The 24342-nt window shown below is 55.6% G+C and overlaps 1 protein-coding gene across 4 annotated transcripts in view; it reads right to left on the bottom strand.

The window, feature by feature from the left end:
• Positions 1 to 13811: 13811 nt before the first annotated feature.
• CPLX1 (complexin 1) overlaps positions 13812 to 24342 on the bottom strand; it is a 33691-nt gene continuing 23160 nt past the window's right edge. For 3 of the 4 annotated variants that reach the window (XM_042937173.1, XM_042937172.1, XM_042937174.1), the window contains exons 3-4: positions 18954 to 19129; positions 13812 to 15651 (exon numbers count right to left, since the gene is read on the bottom strand). In XM_042937173.1, the coding sequence (XP_042793107.1) occupies positions 15454 to 15651; positions 18954 to 19129 (374 nt within the window). In that variant the 3' untranslated portion in view covers positions 13812 to 15453. Of the gene's footprint in view, positions 15652 to 18953; positions 19130 to 23851; positions 23938 to 24052; positions 24224 to 24342 lie in introns of those variants that run through there. The other variant, XM_042937171.1, reaches the window with a different exon arrangement.

Below are 24342 nucleotides of genomic sequence, written 5' to 3'. Positions count from 1 at the left end.
TCCCTACTGGGACCTCTGGACAAGCATGCTGTGGTTTGAGACTTTGATGAGAATATTCTTTTTCATTTATTTTTGAGAGAGAGAGAGAGAGAGAGCGTGCAGGGGAGGGGCAAAGAGAATCTGAAGCAGGGTCCTCACCACCAGCTTGGAGCCTGTTGCAGGGCTTGAACTCATGAACCCTGAAATCATGACTTTAGCCCGAATCAAGGGACACAGGCTTAACCAACTGAGCCACCCAGACACCCCATGGGGATATTCTTTTTTTTTTTTTTTTTTTTTAATTTTTTTTTTTTTCAACGTTTTTTATTTATTTTTGGGACAGAGAGAGACAGAGCATGAACGGGGGAGGGGCAGAGAGAGAGGGAGACACAGAATCGGAAACAGGCTCCAGGCTCCGAGCCATCAGCCCAGAGCCTGACGCGGGGCTCGAACTCACGGACAGCGAGATCGTGACCTGGCTGAAGTCGGACGCTTAACCGACTGCGCCACCCAGGCGCCCCAAATGGGGATATTCTTAATGTCTCCTTTTAAGCATAATGGTTGGGGGGTTTTGATAAATCCCTTGTACTAAGTCAAGGAATTGCTTTCTGTTACAGCTTACTAAACATTTTAATCAGGAATATGTGTTAATTATTTTTTTAAATTTTTTTAACGTTTATTTATTTTTGAGACAGAGAGAGACAGAGCATGAACGGGGGAGGGTCAGAGAGACAGGGAGACACAGAATCTGAAACAGGCTCCAGGCTCTGAGCTGTCAGCACAGAGCCCGACGCGGGGCTCGAACTCACGGACCGCGAGATCATGACCTGAGCCGAAGTCGGCCGCTTAACCGACCGAGCCACCGAGGCGCCCCTAATTATTTTTTTAAGTTTATTTATTTTTGAGAGAGAGACACAGAGTGGAAGCGGGGAAGGGGCAGAGAGGGAGACACAGAATCGGAAGCAGGCTCCAGGCTCTGAGCTGTCAGCACAGAGCCCGACGCGGGGCTCGAACCCGCGAACCGTGAGATCATGACCTGAGTCGAAGTCGGAGGCTTAACCGACTGAGCCACACAGGCGCCCCAGGAGTATGTGTTAATTATAAATGTTATTTTTTAGTTAAAAGTTTTAATTTAAAATTTTTGTTTCGTTTTTGAAGTTCAAACACCTGTAGACTCATTAACCATTCCAGTCAGGACACAGAATGGCTCATCACCCCACAAAACTCCTTCCTAGTGCCTCCCCTCTATTGCTAACACCCTCCTCACCTAGAACACCTGGCAACCACTGACCTTCAGTATCACACTTGCCTTCTCAAGAATTCTGTCAGCACACGACCTCAGACCCCAAGCTGCTGCCTAGCTCAGTATTTCCCTTTTTCTACTATGTGGATATCACCCAAAGAAGACCTCCTGTGTTTTCAGGGGTTTTTTTTTAATGTTTATTTATTTTGAGAGAGAGAGAGAGCACGAGCATGCGAGCAGGGGCGGGGCAGAGAGAGAGAGAGAGGGAGAGAGAATCCCAAGTAGGCTCCACACTGTCAGCACAGAACCTGATGCGGGGACTTGAACTCACAAACCGTGAGATCATGACCTGAGCCGCAATCAAGAGTCAGACGCTTAACCGGCTGAGCCGCCCAGGCGTCCGTGTTTTCAGTTTTTTGATGACTGTGAAGAAAGCAGCTGTGAGCATTCATGTACAGGTTTGTATGTGGATGCGAGATTTTGGTTTTTCTAGAAGTAGAATTGCTGGGTCGTATTCTGACTGTACACTTAACTGTATGAGAAGCTGCCAAAATGCTCGCCAGAGTGGCTGCCCTGGTTTGTATTTCTAACAGCAAGGTCTGAGAGCCCCGGGTGCTCCACACCCATGAGTTGTCAGTGTCCTCCCTGATTTTAGCCGCTTCACGGGTGTGCATAGGGTCTCGAGGGGGTTCGAGTCTGCCTTTCCCTGGTGGCTGCTAATGTCCAACGTCTCTTGTGCTTGTCTGCCGTTACAGCAATTTTCGTGCATCTTTCACCCACTTTGAGGGTTTTTTTCTCATTGTGGAGTTTTGAGAGTTCTTTATATACTCGGGATTTAAGTCCTAAACTGGATTTGAGGTTTGCAAATACTTCTCTCAGTCTTAGCTTGGGTTTTCATTCTCTTGACACTATCACTGGAAAAGCAAATGTTTTTAATTTGGATGAAGTCCAATTTATCAGTTTTTTCTTTTATGGATTATTTGCCGGATTACACTTTTGGTGTCGTGTCTAAAACTCTGCTAGATGCCAGGTCGTGAATATATTTTTCTGCTTTCTTGCAAACATTTTATAGTTTTATGCTTATTTATATGTGATCCATCTCGAGTTGGTTGTAAGGTATAAGGTTTAGGTCAAGCTTCAATTTTTTGCATATGGATGACTAATTTTTCCATTACCGTTTGTTGAAGACTGTCGTTTCTCCACTGGGTGGCTTTTGCACTGCTGTCGAAGATCAATTGGCCATATGTATTTGGGTCTGTTCCTGAACTCTGTCCTGGTCATTCACCTCTGTGTCTTGTCCCCTTGTCAAACCACACTGTCTTGATTGTTGTTGCTTCAGGGAAAGCATTAAAATCGGGTAGTGTGATTCATCCACCTTTGTTCTTTTTTGCAAAAATTTCTTAAGCTATCTTAGTTCCTTTGCCCTTTCATATAAATTTTAGGGTCATCTTATCTGTATCTACAAAAATATCCTGCTGTGATTTTGGAATGGTGTTAATTGTATGGATCATTTTGGGGGAGATTGATACACTCTGTTGAGTCTTCCCATTCACGAGTATATTACATCTCTCTATTTATGTAAATCTTTTTAAATTTTTTATCAGCATGTTGTAGTTTTTAGCACGTGTATCCTATACACGTTTGGTTAGATTTATGCCTAAGTCTGTCAGTCTGCTTTTTTTTATTTTTTTTGTACATTTATTCATTTTTGAGAGACAGAGTGATAGAGCAGAAGTGTGGGGGGGCGGGGCAGAGAGAGAGGGAGACACAGAATCCGAAGCAGGCTCCAGGCTCTGAGCTGTCAGCACAGAGCCCAACATGGGGCTTGAACCCAGAAACCATGAGATCATGACCTGAGCCAAAGTTGGACACTCAACCGACTGAGCCACCCAGGTGCCCCAGAACATACTTGTTTTGTAGCCCAGAATATTATCCATCTTGGTAAATGTTCTTCACATATACACTTGAAAATGTATATTTTGCTGGTATCGTGTAAAGTGTTCTACAAATGTCCATTAGGTCAAGTTGGCTGATGGTATCATTCAACTATATCCTTGGTGATTTTCTGGTACTTGTTCTATCATTTATTAAGATAAGGGTATTGAAATCGCCAGCTACAATCTACAACTTAAATTTACAGTTGGGTTTTGTTAAAAAAAAAATCTGGTTTTGCTTCAAGTAAAGTTTTATTATTAGATGCAGAACTGATTATTGTTAGATGCAGACATAAAAAAAAATCTGGTTTTGCTTCAAGTAAAGTTTTATTATTAGATGCAGAACTAATTATTATTAGATGCAGACATAAAAAATTATGTCTTTTTGATGAATGTACCAGTTCATCATTATGACGCGATCCTCTTTTTTTAAAGAGTTTTTTTTCTTAATATTTATTTAGTCTGGGACAGCGCAAGCAGGGAAGGAGCAGAGAGAGGGGGACAGAGGATCCGGAGCGGGCTCTGTGCTGACAAGCTGACAGCAGCGAGCTCGAGGAGGGGCCCGAACTCACAAACCGTGAGATCATGACCTGAGCTGAAGTCGGACGCTCAACCGACTCAGCCACCCAGGCGCCCCCCAGAAAGTTTTCTTGTGAATATTAACAAATACATTCTGCGGTTATCTGGAGAGGCAAAAGAGCTAGAACAGCCAATACGGTATTGAAGAAGAACAAAGATGGAGAACGTACACTACTCAACTTCAAGACTCACTATAAAGTTACAGTAATCACGGTGAGGTGTTGGTGAGAGAATAGACAAATACATCAGTGGAGCAGGACAGCCAGGCCAGAAATAGACCCACACAAACACAGTCAACTGATCCTGACAAAGGAAAAAGACAACACAATGGAGAAAAGACGGTCTGTAACAAATGGCGCCAGAACAGCTGGACGTCCACACGCAAAAAAACGCATGTAGACACAGACCTTACGCCCTTCACAGAAATTAACCTGAAATGGATCACAGGCATCAGTGTAAAAATGCAAAACTATAAACTTCATAAAAGATAACATAGGAGACCTTGGGTTTGGCAGTGACCTCTTAGATACAACACCAAAATCATGAAAGAAAAAATTGCTAAGTTGGACTTCATTAAAATTTAAAACTTGTGCTCTGTGAAAGAAACTGTTAAGAGCGTTGAAAACAAGCCTCAAGCTGGGATAAGATATTTGCAAAACACACATCAGACAATTTTGTTATCCAAGATTTACATACGCTTGAAAGTCAGAGATAAGACGGGCTCCTGGGGGCTCAGTCGGCTAAGCATCCAAGTCTTGATTTCGGCTCAGGTCACGATCTCAAGCCTGGTGTCAGGGCTCCGCACTGGAGCAGGCGTGGAGCCTGCTTGGGATTCTCTCTCCCTCTCTCTTTCTCTCCGCCCCTCCCCCAATTGCGCACACACTCTCTGGCTCGCTCTCTCAAGAGTCAACCATGTGCAAGCAAACAACTCAATGAAAAAACAGGCAAAAGACCTGAACAGGCACCTCATCAGAGAAGATACGCAGATAACAAACAGCATATAAAAAGATGCTCGCAATCTATGTAATTAGAGAATTGCAGATTCAAATAATAAGGAAACACCTATCAGAATGGCCAAAACCCGGAACGCTGACAACCTCAAGAGCTGGCGTGGGTGTGGAGCCCAGAACGCTCCCCACTGGTGTGGGAATGCAAGCTGTTGCGGCCACTTTGGAAGACAGTTGGCTGTTGGTTTACAGAACCATAAACCTACTCTTCCCGTATGAAGCAGCAGCTCCGGTCCTCGGTATTTACCCAAATGAGTTGAAAACTTACATCCAGGGGCACCTGGCTGGCTCATTTGGAGGAGTGTGTGGCTGTGGATCTCGGGGTTGTGAGCTCAAACCCCACAGGAGGTGTAGAGATTACTGACATAAGTAGTATTCTAAAAAAGGAAAAAGAAGAAAACTTACATCCACACAGAGTTTTCACAAATGTTTATAACAGCTTTATTCATGATTGCCAAAGCCTGAAAATAACCAAGATGTCCAATAAGCAAATGGGTAATAGCCTGTGGTCCGTCCAGACAGTGGAATATTATTTAGCACCAAAATGAGCTACGTGCACCTGGTGATTCAGTCAGCTAAGCGTCTGACTCTTGATTTTGGCTCAGGTCATCACCTCACAGCTCATGAATCAGAGCCCCGTGTTGGGCTCTGAGCTGGAAGTGCAGAGCCTGCTTGGGATTCTCTCTGTCTCCGTCTCTGTCTCTCTCTCAAAATAAATAAACTAAAAAAATAAAGATAAAAAAGACAACTTTTTAAATGGACGTCTCAAAGGAAGCTACACAATGGCCAACAAGCTCGTGAAAAGGTGCTCACCACTAGTCATCAGGGAAACGTAAATTAGAGCCAAGATGAGACACCACTAAAAACCCCTGAGAGTGACTGGAACTTCAGTGACCGTTTCAGACTAAATGCTTGTCTCCCCCGAAGTTCCTACATGGAGAGCCTGACCCCCAAAGGTGATAACACTGGGAGGTGGGGCTTGGGGTGATCGGGTCATGACTGAGATTATAAGAGAGACCCCAGAGACCTCCCCTGCCTCTTCCGCCACGGAGGACGTAGTGAGAAGATGCCACCTGTGAACCAGGAAGAGGCTCCCGCCAGACCCTAAATCCGCCGGCACCCTGATCTCAGACTTGCAGCCTCCAGCACCGTGAGAAAGACACGTTTGTTGTTTAAGCCCCAGGCCGTGGGATTTTGATTCAAGCAGGCTGAATGGACGGAGACCGAGATTAACGGCCAGCCCCGACGAGAATAGGTCGCTTCTTCTCCAAATAGCACTGGCACAACCACTTCGGAAAACCGTTTCACAATTTCTTCCGGTTAGGAATACAGCTACTCGTGACCCGGCAGTGCCACCCATAGGTCGTTACCCGAGAGAAATGTTCATAGGAAGACTGCGTAGTGGCTTATTTTCATGACTGAACCGGATGACGACTCAAGGTTCATCAGTAAGAGGACAATTAATGGTGGCGGACTGGTGCCATGCATCACTGTGTAGCCGCACCAGGGCGCACACACCACCGGGCTGTTGTGGCCTTGGAGCCTGGTGCATTGCCAGTGACGGCTGTGGCAACTGGGTGCTACCGCGTGCCGGGGAGTGATGTCCCCTCTCACCAGGGGCAGCAAATAATCATTTCCAACCCCATCCAGGGGACCCGCTTCCTGGATCCACTCTTGGTGTGGACTGTCGTCATTTGTATTCCCCCTAGAGGCCACCCCAAAGTGTCTCAGTCCTTCACCTAGAGGTACAGGGACCAGCAGGTGGGAAGTGAGGACACGGGTCAGGGAGGGAAGGCAGAGAGTGAGAAAGAGAAGCGCAGCTGTGACTTCCAGGGGCTGGCCCACCACCCCCGGGAAGGCCCTGGGGTCCCCACTGCACAGACACAATTTCACAGGACCGTAGAGCCAGGCAAGGCCACACTGGTGGACAAAGACAGGACCAGGAGCACTTTGTAATCACGCTGAACACAGACAACATATAAACGTTGTCTGAGCCACAGCGACGACCCAGCACCCCTGTCCCGGCCAGCGGGAGTGACACCTGTACTTCACCAATCACAGAACTTGCCTGGCTCCAGGCCTCTCCCCCCCAGATGAGGTGTATGCAGATCCCTGGCGTATCTTCCCCGAGCCCTCCCCGCAAACCAGCCAGTGCCACATCCCAGAAGTCCTTTCTCACCGAGACGTCCCCGTCGTGTGTGACGAGTGACCACCCAACTTGTTCCGCTACAGGGTGTTTCTAGTGGGTTTGGGTGAGAAGGTAACGGACACAAAAGACGTGGTCTCTTGAGCTTCACGACGTTCATTCCCGTGGGGGAGCTCGGGGTGCGCGATGGTGCCCATCTTGCAATTGTTCCCCTTCTTTGTTCGAGGGTGGAAGGAGCCGGGGTGGCTCACCCCTCTCGCCAGACCCGGGGTGCCTGCTCCCTGGGGCCTCTGGCTGTGTCACGAGGGGAGCCGCCTTGTGGGAAAGAGCAGCAGACACCGGCAGCTGGGCGGTGACCGGCAGCCAACAATCCGGGTCCCGGGACGCAGACGGCCATCCTGGCATCTTAGATAAGGGGACTTATGGGCACTTAGTGCTCCACTGTCCTGGTCCGTCTCTTCACTTCCTTTCCCCCCTCCATTCCTGTCCCCTATTAGATTAAGCACGTTTCTCCACTCCTTAGTTCCTCTACTAGGTTGTGAGCTCCGCATGCGTATTCTCTCAGTGGTCACTAATGACGAACTAAACACACAACAGTCCATTTCAGTGTCTTCTCTGGCCTAAAATAATTTACGAGTTTAACTTCCAAGCATATGGGTGTTTCTAATTATCTTTGTTGTTGATCTTCGGATTAGTTGCCCTGAGGCTAGACCACATGTTCTGTCTTGTGACAACCCCATGAATTTTGTTGGGACAAGCTTATGGCCTAATCAGCAGTAATTTTTGTAAATATTCATGTGAACTTTAAAAGAATATACACGGGTGCCTGGGGGGCTCAGTTGGTTAAGCATCCGACTTTGGCTCAGATCATGATCTCACAGTTCATGAGTTCGAGCCCTGCATTGGGCTCTACGCTGTCAATGCAGAGCCCGCCTCGGATCCTCTGTCCCCCCACCCCAAATAAACATTTTTTTAAAAAAAGAATATGCATTTTTCAGTTGAGTACAGATTTAGCTAATTGCATTAAATCCTCTGTATCTTTTTCTGATTTTCAGAAGAGATGTGTTAAGTGCTTTATTCTCAAATCAGATCTCGAGCCACAGGCTCTTTCCCTCAGAACTTTGAATTTTATTGAGTTCATGTTCTCGCTATGTTCTTTCTTGAGGTTTTTCCTGCTAGGTTAAGGTCTTGGTCCACGTTTGCAGTCAGTATTCGCTTGTTTGCTTGTTTCTCTGTGATGTGCCTGATTGCCTTGCTGGTTCTTTCCACTTTCTTCTGCTTGTACAGTCCTACCCAGAATCGATTTTCAGCTTAGATACAGCATGCTGAGGTTTTACACTCTCCCCACCATTTCTGAGAACGACTTGCTTTTTCTTCTGCGTTGGGGCGCCATGGGGCTTTTGCCGACCCTGCAGGCCTCTCGGCCTGAGACTTTGGCAGGGGCTGGGCAGCCAGCCTTGTCCGTGCTCAGCTGAGGTGGTGTCAGGCAGCCTGGCCAGGTTTCCCCCAACCAAGCAGGACTGGGGCAGCAAGGCAGGCACTTGGCGACATCCCCAGGAGGAAACCGTTTCGGACCTCTCCTTCCCGTTAGGAACCTGCCCGCTCTTCTCTCTTTTCACGTAACCTGCCTCCATGCAGCGGCTCCCACCTCGCCTGTGAGGAGGCCGGGAGAGCATTCGGGAAGCCCAGGACTGTCCATCCCCCATGTGGCTTTGCCGCTCTGCAACGAAGCTGCCGAGGTTAGGGGGTGAACCTGTGCTTCCTTCTGCTCTAGGTCTTTCATCAGCTGCTGGTCTTAATGGTGTTTGAATTGAATTCTGCCTTTTCCAGATGAATTTTTTAAGTAAACTTTTTGGAACAGTTTTAGATTTTAAAAAATGCTGTGAATGGGGCGCCTGGGTGGCTCAGTCAGTTAAGCGTCTGACTTTGGCTCAGGTCACCATCTCGCAGTCCGTGATTTTGAGCCCCACGTCGGGCTCTGTGCTGACAGCTCAGAGCCTGGAGGCTGCTTCGGATTCTGTGCCTCCCTCTCTCTCTGCCCCTCCCCTGCTCATGCTGTGTCCCTCTCTGTCTCAAAAATAAAAATTAAAAAAAAAAACATTTAAAAAATGCTGTGAAGATAATGCAGAGTGTTCCCATATCCCCGCACCTCATTTTCCCTCCTATTAACATCCTCCATAAGTACGGTACATTTGCCACAGAGAATGAACCAACTTTGACACATTTTTATTAAGTAAAGCCCATTCTTTATTCAGGTGTCCTTAGGTTTCCTTGGTGTCCTTTTTCTGTTCCAAGACCTCAGTGAGGATATTGCATTTTTTAGGTGTCGTGTCTCCATGGGCTCCTCTTGACTGTGGTATTTTCGCCCACATTCCTGGTGTTATCTGGCCTTGACACTTTTAAGGAGTGCTGGTGGTCAGTTATTGTGTAGAACATCCCTCAACTGGGGTTAGTCTGAGGTTTTTCTCACGGTTCGATTAGGGTAACAGGTTTGGGAGAGGAAGACCACAGAGCTGAAGTGCCCTTCTCATCCCATCCTATCAAGGGCACACACTATCAACAGGACCTATCACTGAGATGTTGACCTTGACCTCCTGGAGGTGGTGGCTTTATCAGGTTTCTCCCTATAAGCTAGTCTTTTCACCCCTTTTCCACACTGTGTTCTTTGGAAGGAAGTCACTGTGCAGGACTTACGGTGAGGGGGTTACTCCATCTCCTTGAAGGCCGTGTCTACATAAACTATTTAGAATCCTGCATGGCGGATTTCTCTCTTCTCCCCACTTTGTTTATTCATTCATTCGTATCAGTGTGGACTAATGGGTATTTATTCCATACTTGAGTTGTAACCCAACACTGCCTGTGTTGTTCAGTGTCGCACCTTTGGTCACCGAGAGCTCGGCCAGTTGGTGCTGTGTCTGTGCCTTTGACCTGTCTCACCCTTGTGTTTATTTAGCATTTCCTGCCTCCAGGCCCATCGTGTGTATTTATTGCCCCAGTCATAGGTGAATGTCTCCTGGTGGGTGAATTTTGATTGTCTATTTATTTCTGCTCTGTGTAGGAAGAATTAACAGGAGAGAGAAACCGTGCCCAGTGTCAATCATCCGTCTTGGCCGGGAAGTTCCAGCCAGGCCCATTCCTGGGTGGGTGAGAGAGGGGACTAGGTGTGATGGGGTGTCCCCCTCTGCTTGAGCCCCAAGGTCAGGGCCTAGTGGAAACGTGTAACCAGAGGCTGAGTTCTGACTGATGGGCCCTGGAGTCTAGACCTCCTTGGAGAGCATTCAGATTTTTGGCCAAGTGGACACAGAGCACAAGGCCCTCCTCTCTTTGCCACTGCACCAAAGGTTTGGGGTTTTTTTGTTGTTTTTTTTTTTTACTTTTTAAAATGCTTATTTATTTTTGAAGCCGAGAGAGACAGAGCATGAACAGGGGAGGAGCAGAGAGAGAGGGAGACACCCACCGTCCAGGCCTTTCCCTAGCCAGGCCACACCACTCACCTCCCTCCCCACAAAGTCCTTTTTTGTCCCTATGCAGGATAAATCCCATGGACTCACTCAAGGGTGCAAGAAATAAGTGTTTTGTTTTGCAAAAATCAACTAACCCTCAACTCGCACGCCTTGTCCTCGGGCTGAGAGAAATCACCTTGGGCACCACTGGCACCTGGGGGCTGGGGCTCAGCCCTGGGCAGGGCCCCGAAGCGGGGACGCGGGACCAGCAGCAGGAGGACGCTGCCTGCCTCACCTTCCAGTGTGAACCGCGCAGGACCCTGTGCGCCCGCTAACGACCTGCTGCGCCTCGGGCTGCAGCGTGGACCCGGCGGCCAGCCTCGGTCACTGCCACCTGCACCCCTTGCCCCAGGCCCTGCCCTCAGACCCGCACGGACCTCTGCTTGGCCAGCTACGGCCTCCCGGGCCTCCTCGCCCCGCCACAGGCGGCGGCCTTGGCCACTGGTCTGGGGGCAGCAGGAAGGACGACCCCACCCGGGCTGGCTTCGGCCCCTGGGCGAAGGGCAGAGACTGTGCTGTCGCGTCCGAGGATGAGCCACACGTGGCAGCCCGGACGTGTCCCCTCTCCGGTGCCGGCCTCCCGGCGGCTGCTCCCGCCCAGGACCCGCGGCCGCCTCCCAGCCGTGCGCCCCTTGCGGCCTGCGGAGGACTCGGGGAACACTGGGGGAAGGCTCGCACGGGCCTCGGGAGAACAGTGGGGGGACCCCGCGCCGGGCTGTCCCCCGATCGCCGGGAGCCGCACACTGGTGCCTCCCCGGCTCTGATTGGCCAGTCTCCCGCCACGTGACACTCTAGGAGCCAACAGTGGCGGACTACCGAGCACACGTTTATTGGCTCAGGCCGGTCAGGTGGGCGGGAACAGAGACCGGAGGGGACTGCGGCGGCGGAGGCTACGCTGCACGGGCCGCCGGGCTGTGCCTCCCGGATGCGTCGTCTTGGCGCGGCCTCGAGTGGCCCTCGGCCGGGGTCCTGGGCGGCGCCAGCTCGGCCCCCAGCCCCCAGTGCAATCCCGCCCCTAGCCCAGCGCCGATCCCCCACCCGCCCCTGGGACCCCCGCTCCACCGCGACAGGACCCCCGCCCTTCAGGCCTGAGGGAACCTGCTGAGACAGGTGGAGACGGTTCCACATTGTGTGGCCAGGTGGCCGGGACCGGGCTCCCTGAGCCGCGCTGGCTGTGACTGGACAGCAGGGCTTGTCTAGCTGCGGATTAGTGCGGCTGGACCAAAGCGTCCTTACTGCCAGACCTCTACACTTTTGTCCTGACCGCCATGTACTTACGTGGGTGCCAATAGCTCCTATAGTGCAGGACTCGAGAGGACAGGAGACAGGAAACCCAACCCGCCTGGGGCTGGCTGCTGGTAGGGACCAGGGGCAGGAGGTCACCCTGCCAGGATCTGGCAGGACCTGCCTCCCTGCAGAGTGGGAGGGCGGCTCTGGAGGGCGCCAGGTATCACCGTGTGCTCTGCTTCGTCTAAAGACTTAACATGCAGAAAGGGGAGACTCTGCTGACAGGCAGTGTGGACCTAAAACAAGCATCTTGAGCAAGGCCGTGGTCAGCCGAGTCACAGTCACGGCCGGAAGGGCCCGGGGCAGCTCCTGCCTCAGGGTCCTGGGCATGGCTGTTCCTGTCTGGAGTGCTCTCCCATGGAAGTCCCCCAGGGCTCCCTCTTCCTCTCCTTGGGGTCTCTCTGCACCTCCTCAGAGGTGAAATATTGATCCTCACCATCCTGTCTGCCCCCTTATCCCACTCAGTTTCCTCCGCAGAAGAAATCACTTGATTTACTTTTTTATCATCTCTCTCCTGCCACTGGAAAAAGGAGTTCCAGGAGGAGGGACCTCAGTTATCCCTGGTGCGTAACACCCCGCTCGGCACATCGCAGGGCTCAGTAAAAATCAAGCGGACAAATACCTTTACCTGGAGTCCTCAGACACTCTCACCTGAGGGGTCTGACCCACCAGTCACTGCGGAAGGGCTGGCCAGCGTTCAGAGGGAAGGTGTGCCGGGTCACCTGGCAAATCCACGTTGCTGCTCAGGACTGAACCTAGCCCATGCCAGGCTGGAGAGGTGGGGAGGGGAGTGGAGGCTGAATGGCTGATGCCGTTTTCGGTGACCCTCCTTTTTTTTTTTTTTTTTTTTTAATGTCTATTTATGTATTGAGAGAGAGAGAGAGCAGGGGAGGGGCAGAGAGAGAGAATCCCAAGCAGGCTCCGCACTGTCAGCACAGAGCCCGACCCCGGGTTCAAACTCCTGAACCGCGAGATCGAACCTGAGCCGAAATCAAGAGTTGGACGCCTAACCGACGGAGCCCCCCAGGTGCCCCTGGGTGCCCTTCTAAGACTGGCCACGCTGGGGGTGGCATGCAGAGCCCAAAGACAGAGTGGGCTGCAAAACCTTCTGTCAGTGTTTTGGGTCCAAGGAGGGGGGGTGGACAGTGGCTCCCTCAGGAGCCTCAGGAGGCACAAGGCACCCTGGGTGGTACTTGGGGCTGAAGGCCAGACGTTCCCCAGAGGCAGGTCCTCCCAGACCCCCCCTACCCCTCCCAGCCTCTGAAGCCGAGGCAGAGGAGCAGTGGCTCTAGAGCGAGCAGCCTTGGGGGCACAGCTTGGGGAGGGTGCAGGGGGCAAGAGTGGGGGAGGAGCGTGGCCCTTCTACCTGCAAGACTGGGCCAAAAGCACTCCTGGCCAGCAGTATAAGGAAAATCACGAGGCCCTCAGAGTGGAGGTCAAACAGTCCTCTCTGAGGATACAAGTAATCATGGCACCTTGGGTGGGCTTTGGGTGTAGGAAGGACGTGGTGGGGGCCCACGACCAGGCCAGAGAGCTGGCAGTTCCACAAGCACCAGCCCAGATGGGCAGGCTCCCCTAGGGGGTGAGGGTGGGACCCAGGGCTCCAGCAGGGCACAGAGGCCTCCCTGAGGACACGGGGAGGAGACATGTCACCAAAGGACAGACTAGAGGCAGGACCCGCAGGGCTGTGCAGGAGTTTAAGGAGGGGGGGGGGGGGGGGGGCTGGCCTAAAGTATGGCTGGCACAGTGGGGACCTGAGCCCCCAACGGCCTGGCATAGCTGTGGGGAAGACAAGGCCTGTCAAGGGGTCTGGGCAAGCGGGAGGCTCATGGAAGGAGGGGGGAGGGAGAGGGAGGCAGGGAGCCCCAAAGGGGAGGGGGCAGGGAGCCCCAGAGGCGCTGGTCTGCCTTTTAGATGATTACTCTGGGGCTGCCTTAGGGGCAACGGGTGAATCTGGGCCAGGGCGGTGGGGAGACCCTGCAGTCGTCCCAGCAAGAGGGGAAGGGACTTCCTATGTGGCAGCACATCGGACCAAGCGAGGCTCATCCGACAGGGTCCGGGCCCTCCTCCCAGTCTGCCCACGTCGGCCGCCCGCGAGGGCCTCAGGACTCCGGAGAGAAGGGCCACGCGGTGTGAACTCACTATGGTGTTTATTGGCTGTGATTCCATCCAGAGAGAACACACGCGGCGGCCCCCCACATGCAGGAGGAGGCAGGCGCAAGGACAGAAGGACGGACGACATCCACGGTCTACGCTAAGCTTGGCGGCTCCGGGCGCCCCATGCGCTGGGAACGGGATGCGGGTTTCTACGAGACAAGGCCCTGTCTGCTCGGAGCAGGCTTGTTGACGTGTGAAAACAGGCATTTAAAAAAGACACGGGACCGGGAGGAGTCGGAGGGCGCAGGGCGTCCGAAGGTAGTATTGCAGTCTATTGTTATGGCTTCTCTAAAGAGCTACGTGGGGCCGCGCCCCTGGCCCACAACACGTGGACGCGATGAATGTGTGACACGGACAGAAAGGGGCCCCCGGACACCGAGGCGACGGGCCTTCTGTCCCGATAGAACTCCCCAAACACGTAAGACCTCATTTACCTGAGATTCAACGTATCGTGATGCAAAGGAAAACAAGGATGAAGAGACAGAGGGTCAGGGAGGCCCGCGGTGGCTCCCCACAGACTCCACCTGCGCCGAGGTGGGGCCGCCTGGCAGGTCCCCACCTCGAGGGGCCCGCACCTGGCTGGCGGAGGAGGGCCTCAGGGACCGTCTCCAGGTGCCGCGCTCATCCGAGGGCCTGAGCCTCCTCCCCGCTCTTGTGGAAGGTGCAGGCGCACAGAGGGTGAGGGCAGGGGAGTCCGAGACCCCAGAGCAGCCTCCGCTAAGAAGATGGGAGGTGCCCACCAGGGAGGGGAGAGGGCTGGGCCAACGGACGCAGAGGGGCGGGGAGTCACAGGGCCGGGAGGGGCTGCACTGTTCCACGCTGCGCCGGGCGGTGGGGGGGGGGGGGGCCGTGTCGGAGCTCCCCCAGGCCTATTGCTTGGTTTCCCTTAGTTTGGAAGAGAACCGGGTCCTGGTATTTGTCCAAAGCAAAGCCTTCCAGAGGAGTGGGCCGAGAAGGGGGACGGAGGACAGGTTGAGACAGATGGACAATGTGAGGGGTGCAGGTGGAGGTGGGCCACCTGCAGACAGTAGGGTTCAGACCCTGCAGCCCAGGTGTCACTGCGGGGGTGGGGGAGGCTCCCCACCCCTGCCGCAGCTCCCCTCCCAGCCCGCACGCCCGCCTTCCCCCCACTATGGCTGTGCTCCTGAGTTTGGGACGGGACAAGCGCCCGACAACGCAGGGACGGCGCACCGACGGCCGGTCGGGATGCTGGCCCTTTCGGTGGCCCTGGCCTCGGGCACTGCTGGGTGGGTGTGAAGGGGCGGGAGCAGTAAGGGACGTCCCAGGCTCTGGGGGAGGAGGGTCCAACCCAGAGGAGCACGTGGGCCGGTCCACGGGGGCCCTGGGGAGGGGCGGGCACCCCTCCCCCCCAGGCGGTGGCAATGGCAGTGAGGGGAGTGGGCTGGTGGCGAGAGGTGAGCGCAGGCTTCCGAGGCGCGAGGGGGCATGGGGCGGGTAGGTCTAGGACTATGGCTTATATTGGCATTGGGGGACTGCACTCTGCTCCCGACATCCCTTCAGGGGCCTCCGAGGAGGGCATGTACAGGGGGTAGGTAGGCAAGGGGGGCGGCGGGGGCGGGGGTCCGGGCTCAGGCGGGCTGTGTCTGGTGCCGGGGCATTACTTCTTGAACATGTCCTGCAGCGGCCCGGGCAGGTACTTGATGACGGTGTCCAGGATGCTCTCGTCCTCCTCCTCCGGCTCGTCCCCACAGCCGGGCGGGATGGCTTTCTTCAGCCGCGTCAGGCTGCCCTCCGAATTGGCCTCCATGGCGGCCTGGGCCTCAGCCTCACGCTCTTCCTTCTTCTTGATGCCGTACTGCGGGGGAGGGGCGGGGGTCAGACCGGCAAGCGGTCTCCAGGCCCCGGGCTGGAGCCCGGGCCACACAGTACCTGAGAGGGCTGGACCCCTCCCGCAACCGCGGGATTGGCGGAGAGAACATTGCCTGCGGCTGAGAAAGGCTGTCGGGAACCCTTGGCCCCACAGACCACCACCAAGACCCCTGATGGCAAAATCCCACCCAGGAGGGTGCCTGGTGCCGGGGGGGGGGGGGGGGGGGGGGGGGGGGTACCCTCACGGAGAATGCCAGAGCGACAGCAGAAGCCAGGGCTCAGGGCTTGGGGGGCCGCATTGAGGGGGGAAGCGGGGGGAGGGGAGGTCGGTCCCTATGGGGTACCAGTGACCCCGCCCCACCCCTGGCCTCTCCACCCTACCCACCCACCTCGCCCTCCCAGGAGGCTGGCCCTGTCCTCCGCCGGCCTGGCCTGTGGTCTGGGAGCGGTGGGAGGGGCGGGCAGGACATGTGCACGCAGTGGCGGATCACCCGTTGCTCTGGGGCTGGCCGGCCCACACAGCCCCAGATCCCTGGTCGGGTGACGTGAGGTCAGACCGTCATGCCTGGCCAAGTCCCCCTAGATGTGGCTACAACGCCCGCCCCTCGTGGACAGCCAGCGGAGGCGAGTGTCCAATGGCAGCCCTAAGTGGAGCCCCCCTAGGCGTGCCCTCAGCCCATACTCCTGGCCACCCCTGAGCCCTCCATTTCCGGTCTCCTGTGTGTGTCTCTGCCCTCAGCTCTTACCCAGGTCTCCCGTCTCTAGTGGGTTGAATGGTGCCCCCCAAAACTCTTGTCACCTGGAACCTCAAAATGTGACCTTATTTGGAAATAGGGTCTTTGCAGATGTAACTAAGATAAGGAGACGAGGTCGCCCTGGGCCCTAAATCCAGTAAGAGTTTCCTCGTAAGAGAAAGAAAAGGACAGAGAGAGGCATATGAAAGTGGAGAAAGACTGGAGTGGACACCGCCACAAGCCAAGGACACCAAGGACTGCCAGAGCCACCGCAAGAGAACTGCAAGAGGCAAGGAAGGTTCTCTCCTGCAGGTTCCAGAGGGAGGGCAGTCCTGCCCACATGCTGATTCGGGACTTCTGGGCTCCGGAACTGCAAGAATTCGTTTCCAAGGGACTAATGTGTGCCCCTTACCCCCAGGCCATCACCAGCTCCTCAGGAGCTCGTGCTCAGCGTGAGGCCTCCTGTCTCAGGGTGGTGGGAAGCGGGTGGGGGCAAGCTGGACTCATGCTTCTGGGGGCTGGTGGTCTACCTGATGGGCCGAGCTCAGGACCCACTCAGGCTGGAAAGAGGGGCGCCCGTTGGCCGGGTCTGAGCTTCCGGATCACACGTTAGGGAATGCGCGGGAGCAGAAGCATTAACAAGGATGAAGCGGGAAAACTGGGGCAGCGTGTGGGTGTCGGCAAGTAGCCACAACCTCCGGATTCCTGCTGGGGGACACACAAGCACAGGATCACGGGCCCCGGGGAGGACACGCTTCCGCCCAGCCGGAGGACTCACCCCACTGTACACTCCTCTGTCCTCGCCAGCCCCACCAGAAGCGGTGGCTTCTGCCTCGCGCTTGGGCGGAGCGGGGAATGCCCTTGCTCCCCAAGAAGGGCCTTCCTTCTGCTTCCAGATGTCAGGGGGGGCTGCTATGTCCCCCCGCAGCTCGCTAAAGGTACTGAAGGAAACCTCTGCACCTTCTCCTCTCTGAGGCTGCAGATGGCTTCAGGCACGGGGGAGGCAAGGGCCACCTTCAGCAGCGATCAGAGAGGGGGGGGGAGCCTTGCTCTCTGCCCAGCTGTGGCCAGAGCTGGGGCCCCCTTGGGCAACTGCCAGACATCGAGGAAAGAGGAATGAAGGGTTTATCTAGGTTTCTTCAGCAGGAGCCCTGAGCAGCCCACATGCCCCTATGTACCCTGAACAACTGCCAGGAGTGCTACGAGGGTCTCGATGAGGACCTGACGGGGGCACCCCGAGAACTCTTTGGCAGCGGGCACACTGACCAGAGGGCCCTCCCTACTGAGCACTGATATCAGGTCAGCCAAAGGCACGGCGTGTCACAAGCTGCCCGGACACCAGGCGCTCCCTCGCCCAAGAAGCACAGGCCCTCTTCCTGGGTCACCATTCTGGGACAACCTTACGGTGGACGGCAGTGGCCCTTGGGCTTGGAAAGGAAAGGAGGGACATGTGGCTTGGAGCCCTGTGGGGTGGAGCGTGGGCGGGGGAGAGAAACACTTCCAGAAACTAGGTCAGACCAAAGAGAGCTTCCCTCCAGCCAAGGGCACAGAGTCCAACAGACTTCTAAAGCCACAGGGTGTCTACGCACAAGGCGGGCACATTTGTGTGCCGGGGTGAAGGTCTGTGGGCGGGACCCGGCGAGAATAATCTGGGGGAGCCCCATCTGAAGGGCAGGCGCAGGAAGGAAGTGGGGAGGGTTACCTGGACAGCCCTGGAAGAGGGCTCAGCGGACATGAGAGTCAGGCAGATTCTCTTAGGGGCAGGACCCGGGGGCTGGGTCACTCAACGGTGCTGGGTGCAGAGGGGACCAGGTGCTCCCCCCACCCACGCTGCCCTCACCACTCAGTACAGCTGCCGGCAAGGGGGCCAGATCTCCCCCAGCCACAGCCACCCCCATCCCCCATTCTTCCATTTCTGGGGGACCCTGGGGCAGGTGGGTATTTTTCCCGAGCTGAAGGCTCATAGGAGGGAGGGGGCCAAATTCCGGAGGTTAGAGTGGTGTGGCCGGGAAGACCTGGGGCTCCAGCGACAGAACGCGTCCGAACCCCTCCGGAGCTGCCTCTGACCCATGGGTGGAGGGGCTCACCATCGTCCCCATCTGCCCAGCACCGCTCCCCCACCGATGCCTGGCCAGGCGACCACTGTCTCATTTAGCTCTGCAGCCACAGAGGCAAGGCCCCCACCTGGCACACTCAGCTTGGGGTGATCAGGCAGACCCCAGCAGGTGTCTGCTCCCCAACACACCCCTATCTTCGCTGCTGGTGGGTCCTCTGGAGGCAGGTCCTGACTCACTGCTCCTACCTAATCCCGCAACAGCTGGAAAAGCGATCAGGCCGGGCAGGTGAAACCATGGCCAGCCCCACTGTAAGAGCAGGGCGCCCCCCTCCTTACAGCCCCACTGGTAAGAACAGCAAAGACGCGGGCCCACAGGTGAACCCTCATCCTGGCGAGCCTGGGTAGCAGATGTGGGCTCCAGAGTGCAATCCAGAGATGTGCTCCACGGAGCCAGGCGAAGGAGAGGGTGCGGGGCAGCCCCCCAGGCCCCGCGCCCACCTTGTCTCGGATGCCCTGCCGCATGGCCTCGCGTTCCGCCTCCATCTTGGCGTACTTGGCTTTGCGCTCCTCCTCCTCCTGCCGCAGGGCTTCCTGGCGCTCCTCCTCCTTCTTGGCCGCATCGGGGTCCTTCTCCTCGTCACCCCCGAGCATCTTCCCCATGTCCTTTGTGGCCCCTGGGGACAGAAAGCCGGTGAGTCCGGCCAGCGAGGGACAGGCCCGCCCCACCCCCCTCCGCTGGTTCCGGAGCGCTCCCCGCCGTCAGGGGCAGCCTGGCCTGCGTGAGTGTCGGGCGGAGGTCAGCGCTGGTAGGAAGTGTGGACGTGCGCCCGCGGTGCTGGCGTGTGTGTGCGCGTGCGCTTGCACCGCGGATGCGTGTGTGTGTGTGTGCGCGTGCGCTTACAGCTGCGGATGTGTATGCGTGTGTGTGTGCGCGCGCGCGGGTGTGTGCGTGTACACACGTGTGCTTGCAGCTGAGGATGTGTGCGCGTGTGTGGTTGAGGCTGCGGATGTGTGTGTGCTTGTGTGTGTGCGCACGCGCAGGTGTGTGTGTGCTTGCATCTGCAGGAGTGTGTGCGTTTGCGCGCGTGTGCTTGCAGCTGCGGATGTGTGTGTGTACTTTGTGTGTGCACGCGCGGGTGTGTGTGCGTGTGTGTGTGTGTGCTTGCAGCTGAGGATGTGTATGTATGGCGTGTGCGCGTGCCCGCGTGGGCCCGGGAGCCCCTGGCGTGTATCTCCTCTGGCTCTCGTGTCCAACAAGCTCAGCCTTCCGAAGGTGCTGGAAGGAGTGGCTGAATGCACGAGCACGGGGGCTCGGGGCTTCGGTGTCTGCAGAGGCTCCCAGCAGGGGCTGAGGGCGGCGGGCAGAGCGGCTGGGGGCCGTGTGCCGTAGCACCAAGGCCCTAATTTCTCTGCTGCACCAGCCACCACTTTTCTCATGAGCTCCTGATTCACAGGCGACAACAAAACACCTTCCCGGACGCCCTCCGTGACTCGGCCCATAGGACAGAGACGCGTAATTACAGCCTCAGAGCTCGGCTGGCACCGCAGTGGGCCCTGGCCCCCGGTGGCTGCTGGGAGCGGAGCGGCCCCCCTCACGGGCACCGTCGGCGGGGCTGGTGGGCGCGGATCTCAGCCTGGGGCGGTCAGCCCGCGGGGGCGCCCCCGCATGGCCAGTGGGAGCGACGCAGCCGTTCGGGCTTCCTGGGAACTGGCCGCATCCATAACGGGTCCACCTACCCCAGGGCTCCCCTGTGCCTGCCATCCACCTCCTGTGACCCCGAGCGAGGGCCAGTGACTGCCCAGCCCCACTCCCACCCTTCCGTCGGCCTCGCCGGCACCGGCCCCTGAGGGTCTTGCCTCTGTCCTCTGGTCCCGTGATGAGCCCTCAGAAGCACGGCCCAGGGTTAGCCGAGTCCACGCCTTGGGAACGAACAGTGAGGTGGACAGCGAGGTGGAGATACACAAGAACCCCTCAGGTGAGTTTGGGAAGGTGGGCGCTGACACGACTGCCCTCTCCAGAAGGGCCCCCATCCCCACACTGGCACTGAGGCCCAGCTCCGTACTGCCCCCTTCTCTCCACATCCAGTGACTCCATGTTCTGATCCTGTCTTTCCATGTCCTTGTGCTACCACACTCACGTGATACTGCACAGGTCCGTGTAGTACTGAACCTGGAGAGAGTCCCCTCCCTGCAGATATCTGTGCCATATGCTGCTTTTGCCTGTTACTCGGGAGTGATACCCCCCCGCCCCCGCCCCACCCTGTGAGCAGAGGAAGAAGTTTGGAAGGCCACCAGCTATTGGTGGCAATAGGACAATCTTTGATTGAGTGTTCTGGGCCGAAAACTAGATGTTTGTCAGGCTGGGCCACACCTACACCGTGGGCCTTCTTAGCTGCTGGAAACTACCACAGGGTCTCGGGGGATGGAGAGGCTAAGGGCAACTTGCCACCATGTCACTGTGGGGACAGGGAGTCCTCCTGTACCAGGCATTTTGACAAGGATCCAGACTAACAGAAAACTAAAACCTCAGGGTCAGTTTTCAGGCACATCTGCAGAATTCTGTGAAGCATATTTGAAGCCAGTGTTTCAAGGGAAAGCAGGTCATAGAGTCTAGTCACTGACTCTTCCAATAGTTGCCCAGATGACGAAGCAGATTCTCTGTGCCTCCTGGCGCTGCTGCTACCTCTGGCGGGGTGGGGGTGGGGGGCAGGAACAAACTCCCACAATCCAGGGAGCAGCTGCAACTTCCCCCACCTCTTTGGCCTGTTGGCCAACCAGAGCATCAATGTACATCTCCCCCCTTGAACAAGCTAATTCACACTAAAGTGAGAGTGACCAGCTGCTTTTCCTCCCTCCCAGGAAGGACTGATGTCTTAAAGCACAACTGGTAAACCTCTCCTGGGAGGGGTGAGGGCTGCGGGGGCGCCCTTACTTGGCGGCCTCTAAACCCGCTTCTCCAACGCATCACATGGGCTATAGGCCTAGTGATCAAATATGCATTTATTGGGCACCAGCTGTGTGCTGAGCTCTGCTACACCAGGTGTGGGCCTGGGAGGGGAGGCTTGCCTAGGACCCTTCTGGCTCTGAGTTTCATGGGCTCCCCAGGGCCCCTGGCGTTCTTGTCTTGCCTCTAGTTGAGCTGTAGGTGGGTCCATTTGGCCAGAGGGTTAGGGAAAGCCAAAGGAGGAGCTAGTTCCTCAGTCGGAAGGGTGGCCCTGGGAGGCTGGATGGCCTCTCCTAGACCAGGGTAAGGGGACCAGAGGTCACTGCAGCGGTGTGGATTCGTGCCACACCGGCTGGCTGCGAAGCCACTCACTGTCTGAATGGGACCACCCTTTGGGGCATCCACGGTGCCATGTGGCAAGGACCACTGGCCCCCCACCCTCCCCTGCATGGCCTCCACTGCTGCGCAAACACACTTCCGGAAGCCCCACCTGGCCGGGAATTCGAAGGGCAGCCGGCGCCACGGCAGAAACCGTGGGAAGCTTGTTCCTGGCACAGAAACCCAACTTGCCATTTGCTGTCCTGGCGCCGAAGCCGGGGCGGCCAGGCTAGCTCGGCCAGGGCGGGGCTGCCGGCGGTGACGCCTAGGGGTTCCCCGCTCCAGAGCCACCAGCCACATTTACAGATGAGGGGACCGGCACGGGGCACTTCCACCCCACGCTCAGGGTCCAAAGTCTCTGACTGCGGAAGGTGGGTGGTATCTGAGGCTGGGGGTCCCGCAGCCAGGCTCCCACGCTGGCCCCCAGGGGCATCAGCATGGGACAGGGGGTGGAGTCTACCCCATCTTTTCCGTCACTCTTCTCTGAGCCTGAGTTTCCCAGGTGAGAAGTGAGAAACCAGTGCCTGGGGTTGGGGGACGCAGACCCAGCTCAGGACGAGGGGGGGGCATCTTTCCACTCAGGAGTGGGTCCTGTACTTGGCGGTGGGGGGGGGCGGGGCGCATGCAGAAATCCAGCAACAGCCAGAGAGGGCCACTCACTGAGGTTCACAGAACGCCAGTGATGAGAAGCATGAGCAGGGGGTCTGCATGCCCACCCAGCCGGTGGGAGCTGCCAGGCCCTGCCCGGGCCCCTACCTGCCCCAGTTCTGCCCACTCCCTCTGCCCACAGCCCCACCCGCCAGATCCTCCTCCCTCGATGCCCCTGCCAACATAATAGCACTCCCCTCAACTCTCAGAAGTTTTCTCTGCAGGCCTGGGGAGGCAGGGGCGGACTTACAGGCTCTGATGTTCCTACCTCAGGGCCTTTGCACTTGCTGCCCTTCCTTGAGCTCGTTTTCCAGAACTTTGTCCACTACTCCTGGCCCAGTATCTTCCCAGACAGCCTTTCCGGGGCTCCTCGCACACACTAGTCACCCCTGCAGTCAGAACCCTGCTCAGTGTTCACTACCATGGGGGGTTCACCATGAACACTACCATGGGTGTGTTCATTTATGGTACCTTATACGTAATTGAAAGCATGCATTTTTAATAATACATAAGCCAATCAACATATGTTGATTTTGGAAACTTCATTTTGAAATAGTTTCAGATTGACAGAAGTCATGCAGGTGCTACAAAGGGCTCCTGCACATGCCTGACCAGATCCTTCTAATGTCAACCATAACACCTTCATCAAAACCATTATAACGACACAGGTACGACACTGAAGTGGACCACAGACTTTCTTTGAATGTCACCACTTTTTCCACTACTGTCCCTTTCCGGTTCCAGGATCCAATCCAGGATTCCGTGTTATATTTGGATGGAAGTCAGTTTTTAAAAAGAGAAAAGTGTTTTTTAACTTGAAGTAACTCTATAGGAAAAATTACAAAATTTAATGAAAAACTAAAAAATATCTAAACAAATAAAGACACTCGTCACATTCATGGCTGGGGAGACTCCGTAACTCAGCACTCAGTTCTCCCCAAAGTGAGTTACGGGTGGGCGCGATCTCAATCACACCCCCAAGAGTTAGAAAGGAAATTCTGTGAAGTTTGACAAGCTAAGAGTTTTGCATACAAAGAGCTAACGGTCCCCTGATGGTCAGGACAGAAAGCTGAGGGAAGAGCCAGGAAGAAGACAGGACCCAGCAGACAGCAGCCTGGCTGTGGTGCAGGGGAGGAACGCAGGAAAAGGGACCGGAGGGGAGAGCCCATCCGCAGACCCACAAACACACAGACACGGGACTGGGACACCGGTGACAGAGGAAGGGCCTCGGAACCCTGGAGAAAGAACCAGATTTCCCTAAATGGGGCTGGGATAACTGAGATTTTGGTGGGGAAGCAGGACACTGGACTCCTGTGTGACAGCACAGATTCTTGTCGATTATAGATCTGAACATGAACCCAAGATGAAAACGGGAAAGAGAAGACACCCTCCTCAGCCAGGTACCACTATTGAAATGATAGTTTACTTGCTTTTTTCTTGTCCGTCTCGGCCGATAGGAAGTGAGCTCCATGAGAGCAGGGACTGACCAGCTCACGGCTGTGGCCCCACCACCTAGAACGGTATCTGGCATGTAGTAGGTGGTCAACAGATACCTGGCAAATAACGAACTTAAAAAATTGTTTGAATATGCATCAGGCACTCAGCCACAAATAAAGTCTTAACAAACCCTTCGGCGAATGTCATAGTCCGTGATGAAATACCGCTCCATAACAAAGCTGCCAGGACGACTCAAGGGGGAAGGACAGCCCTCTGCCAAGCGGCACTGCAACCATTAGTATCCCCACGCCAACAAATGCGCCAGTTTCTTCCCTCGCCTCACTCCTGACACAGAGCTCAATCACAGACCCAACTGTAAAAGCTAAAATTCTAGAACTACCGGAAGTAAACGGAAGAGAACAACCTCCGCGAGCCTGACTTACACGAAGATCTCACGTAAGTGAGACTTGAACCTTAGAA

Source organism: Panthera leo, chromosome B1, assembly GCF_018350215.1.
Source record: "Panthera leo isolate Ple1 chromosome B1, P.leo_Ple1_pat1.1, whole genome shotgun sequence".
NCBI classification, from domain to species: domain Eukaryota; kingdom Metazoa; phylum Chordata; class Mammalia; order Carnivora; family Felidae; genus Panthera; species Panthera leo.
The sequence above is the reverse complement of the archived record's forward strand: the minus strand, read 5'-3'. Positions and strand labels throughout refer to the sequence as shown.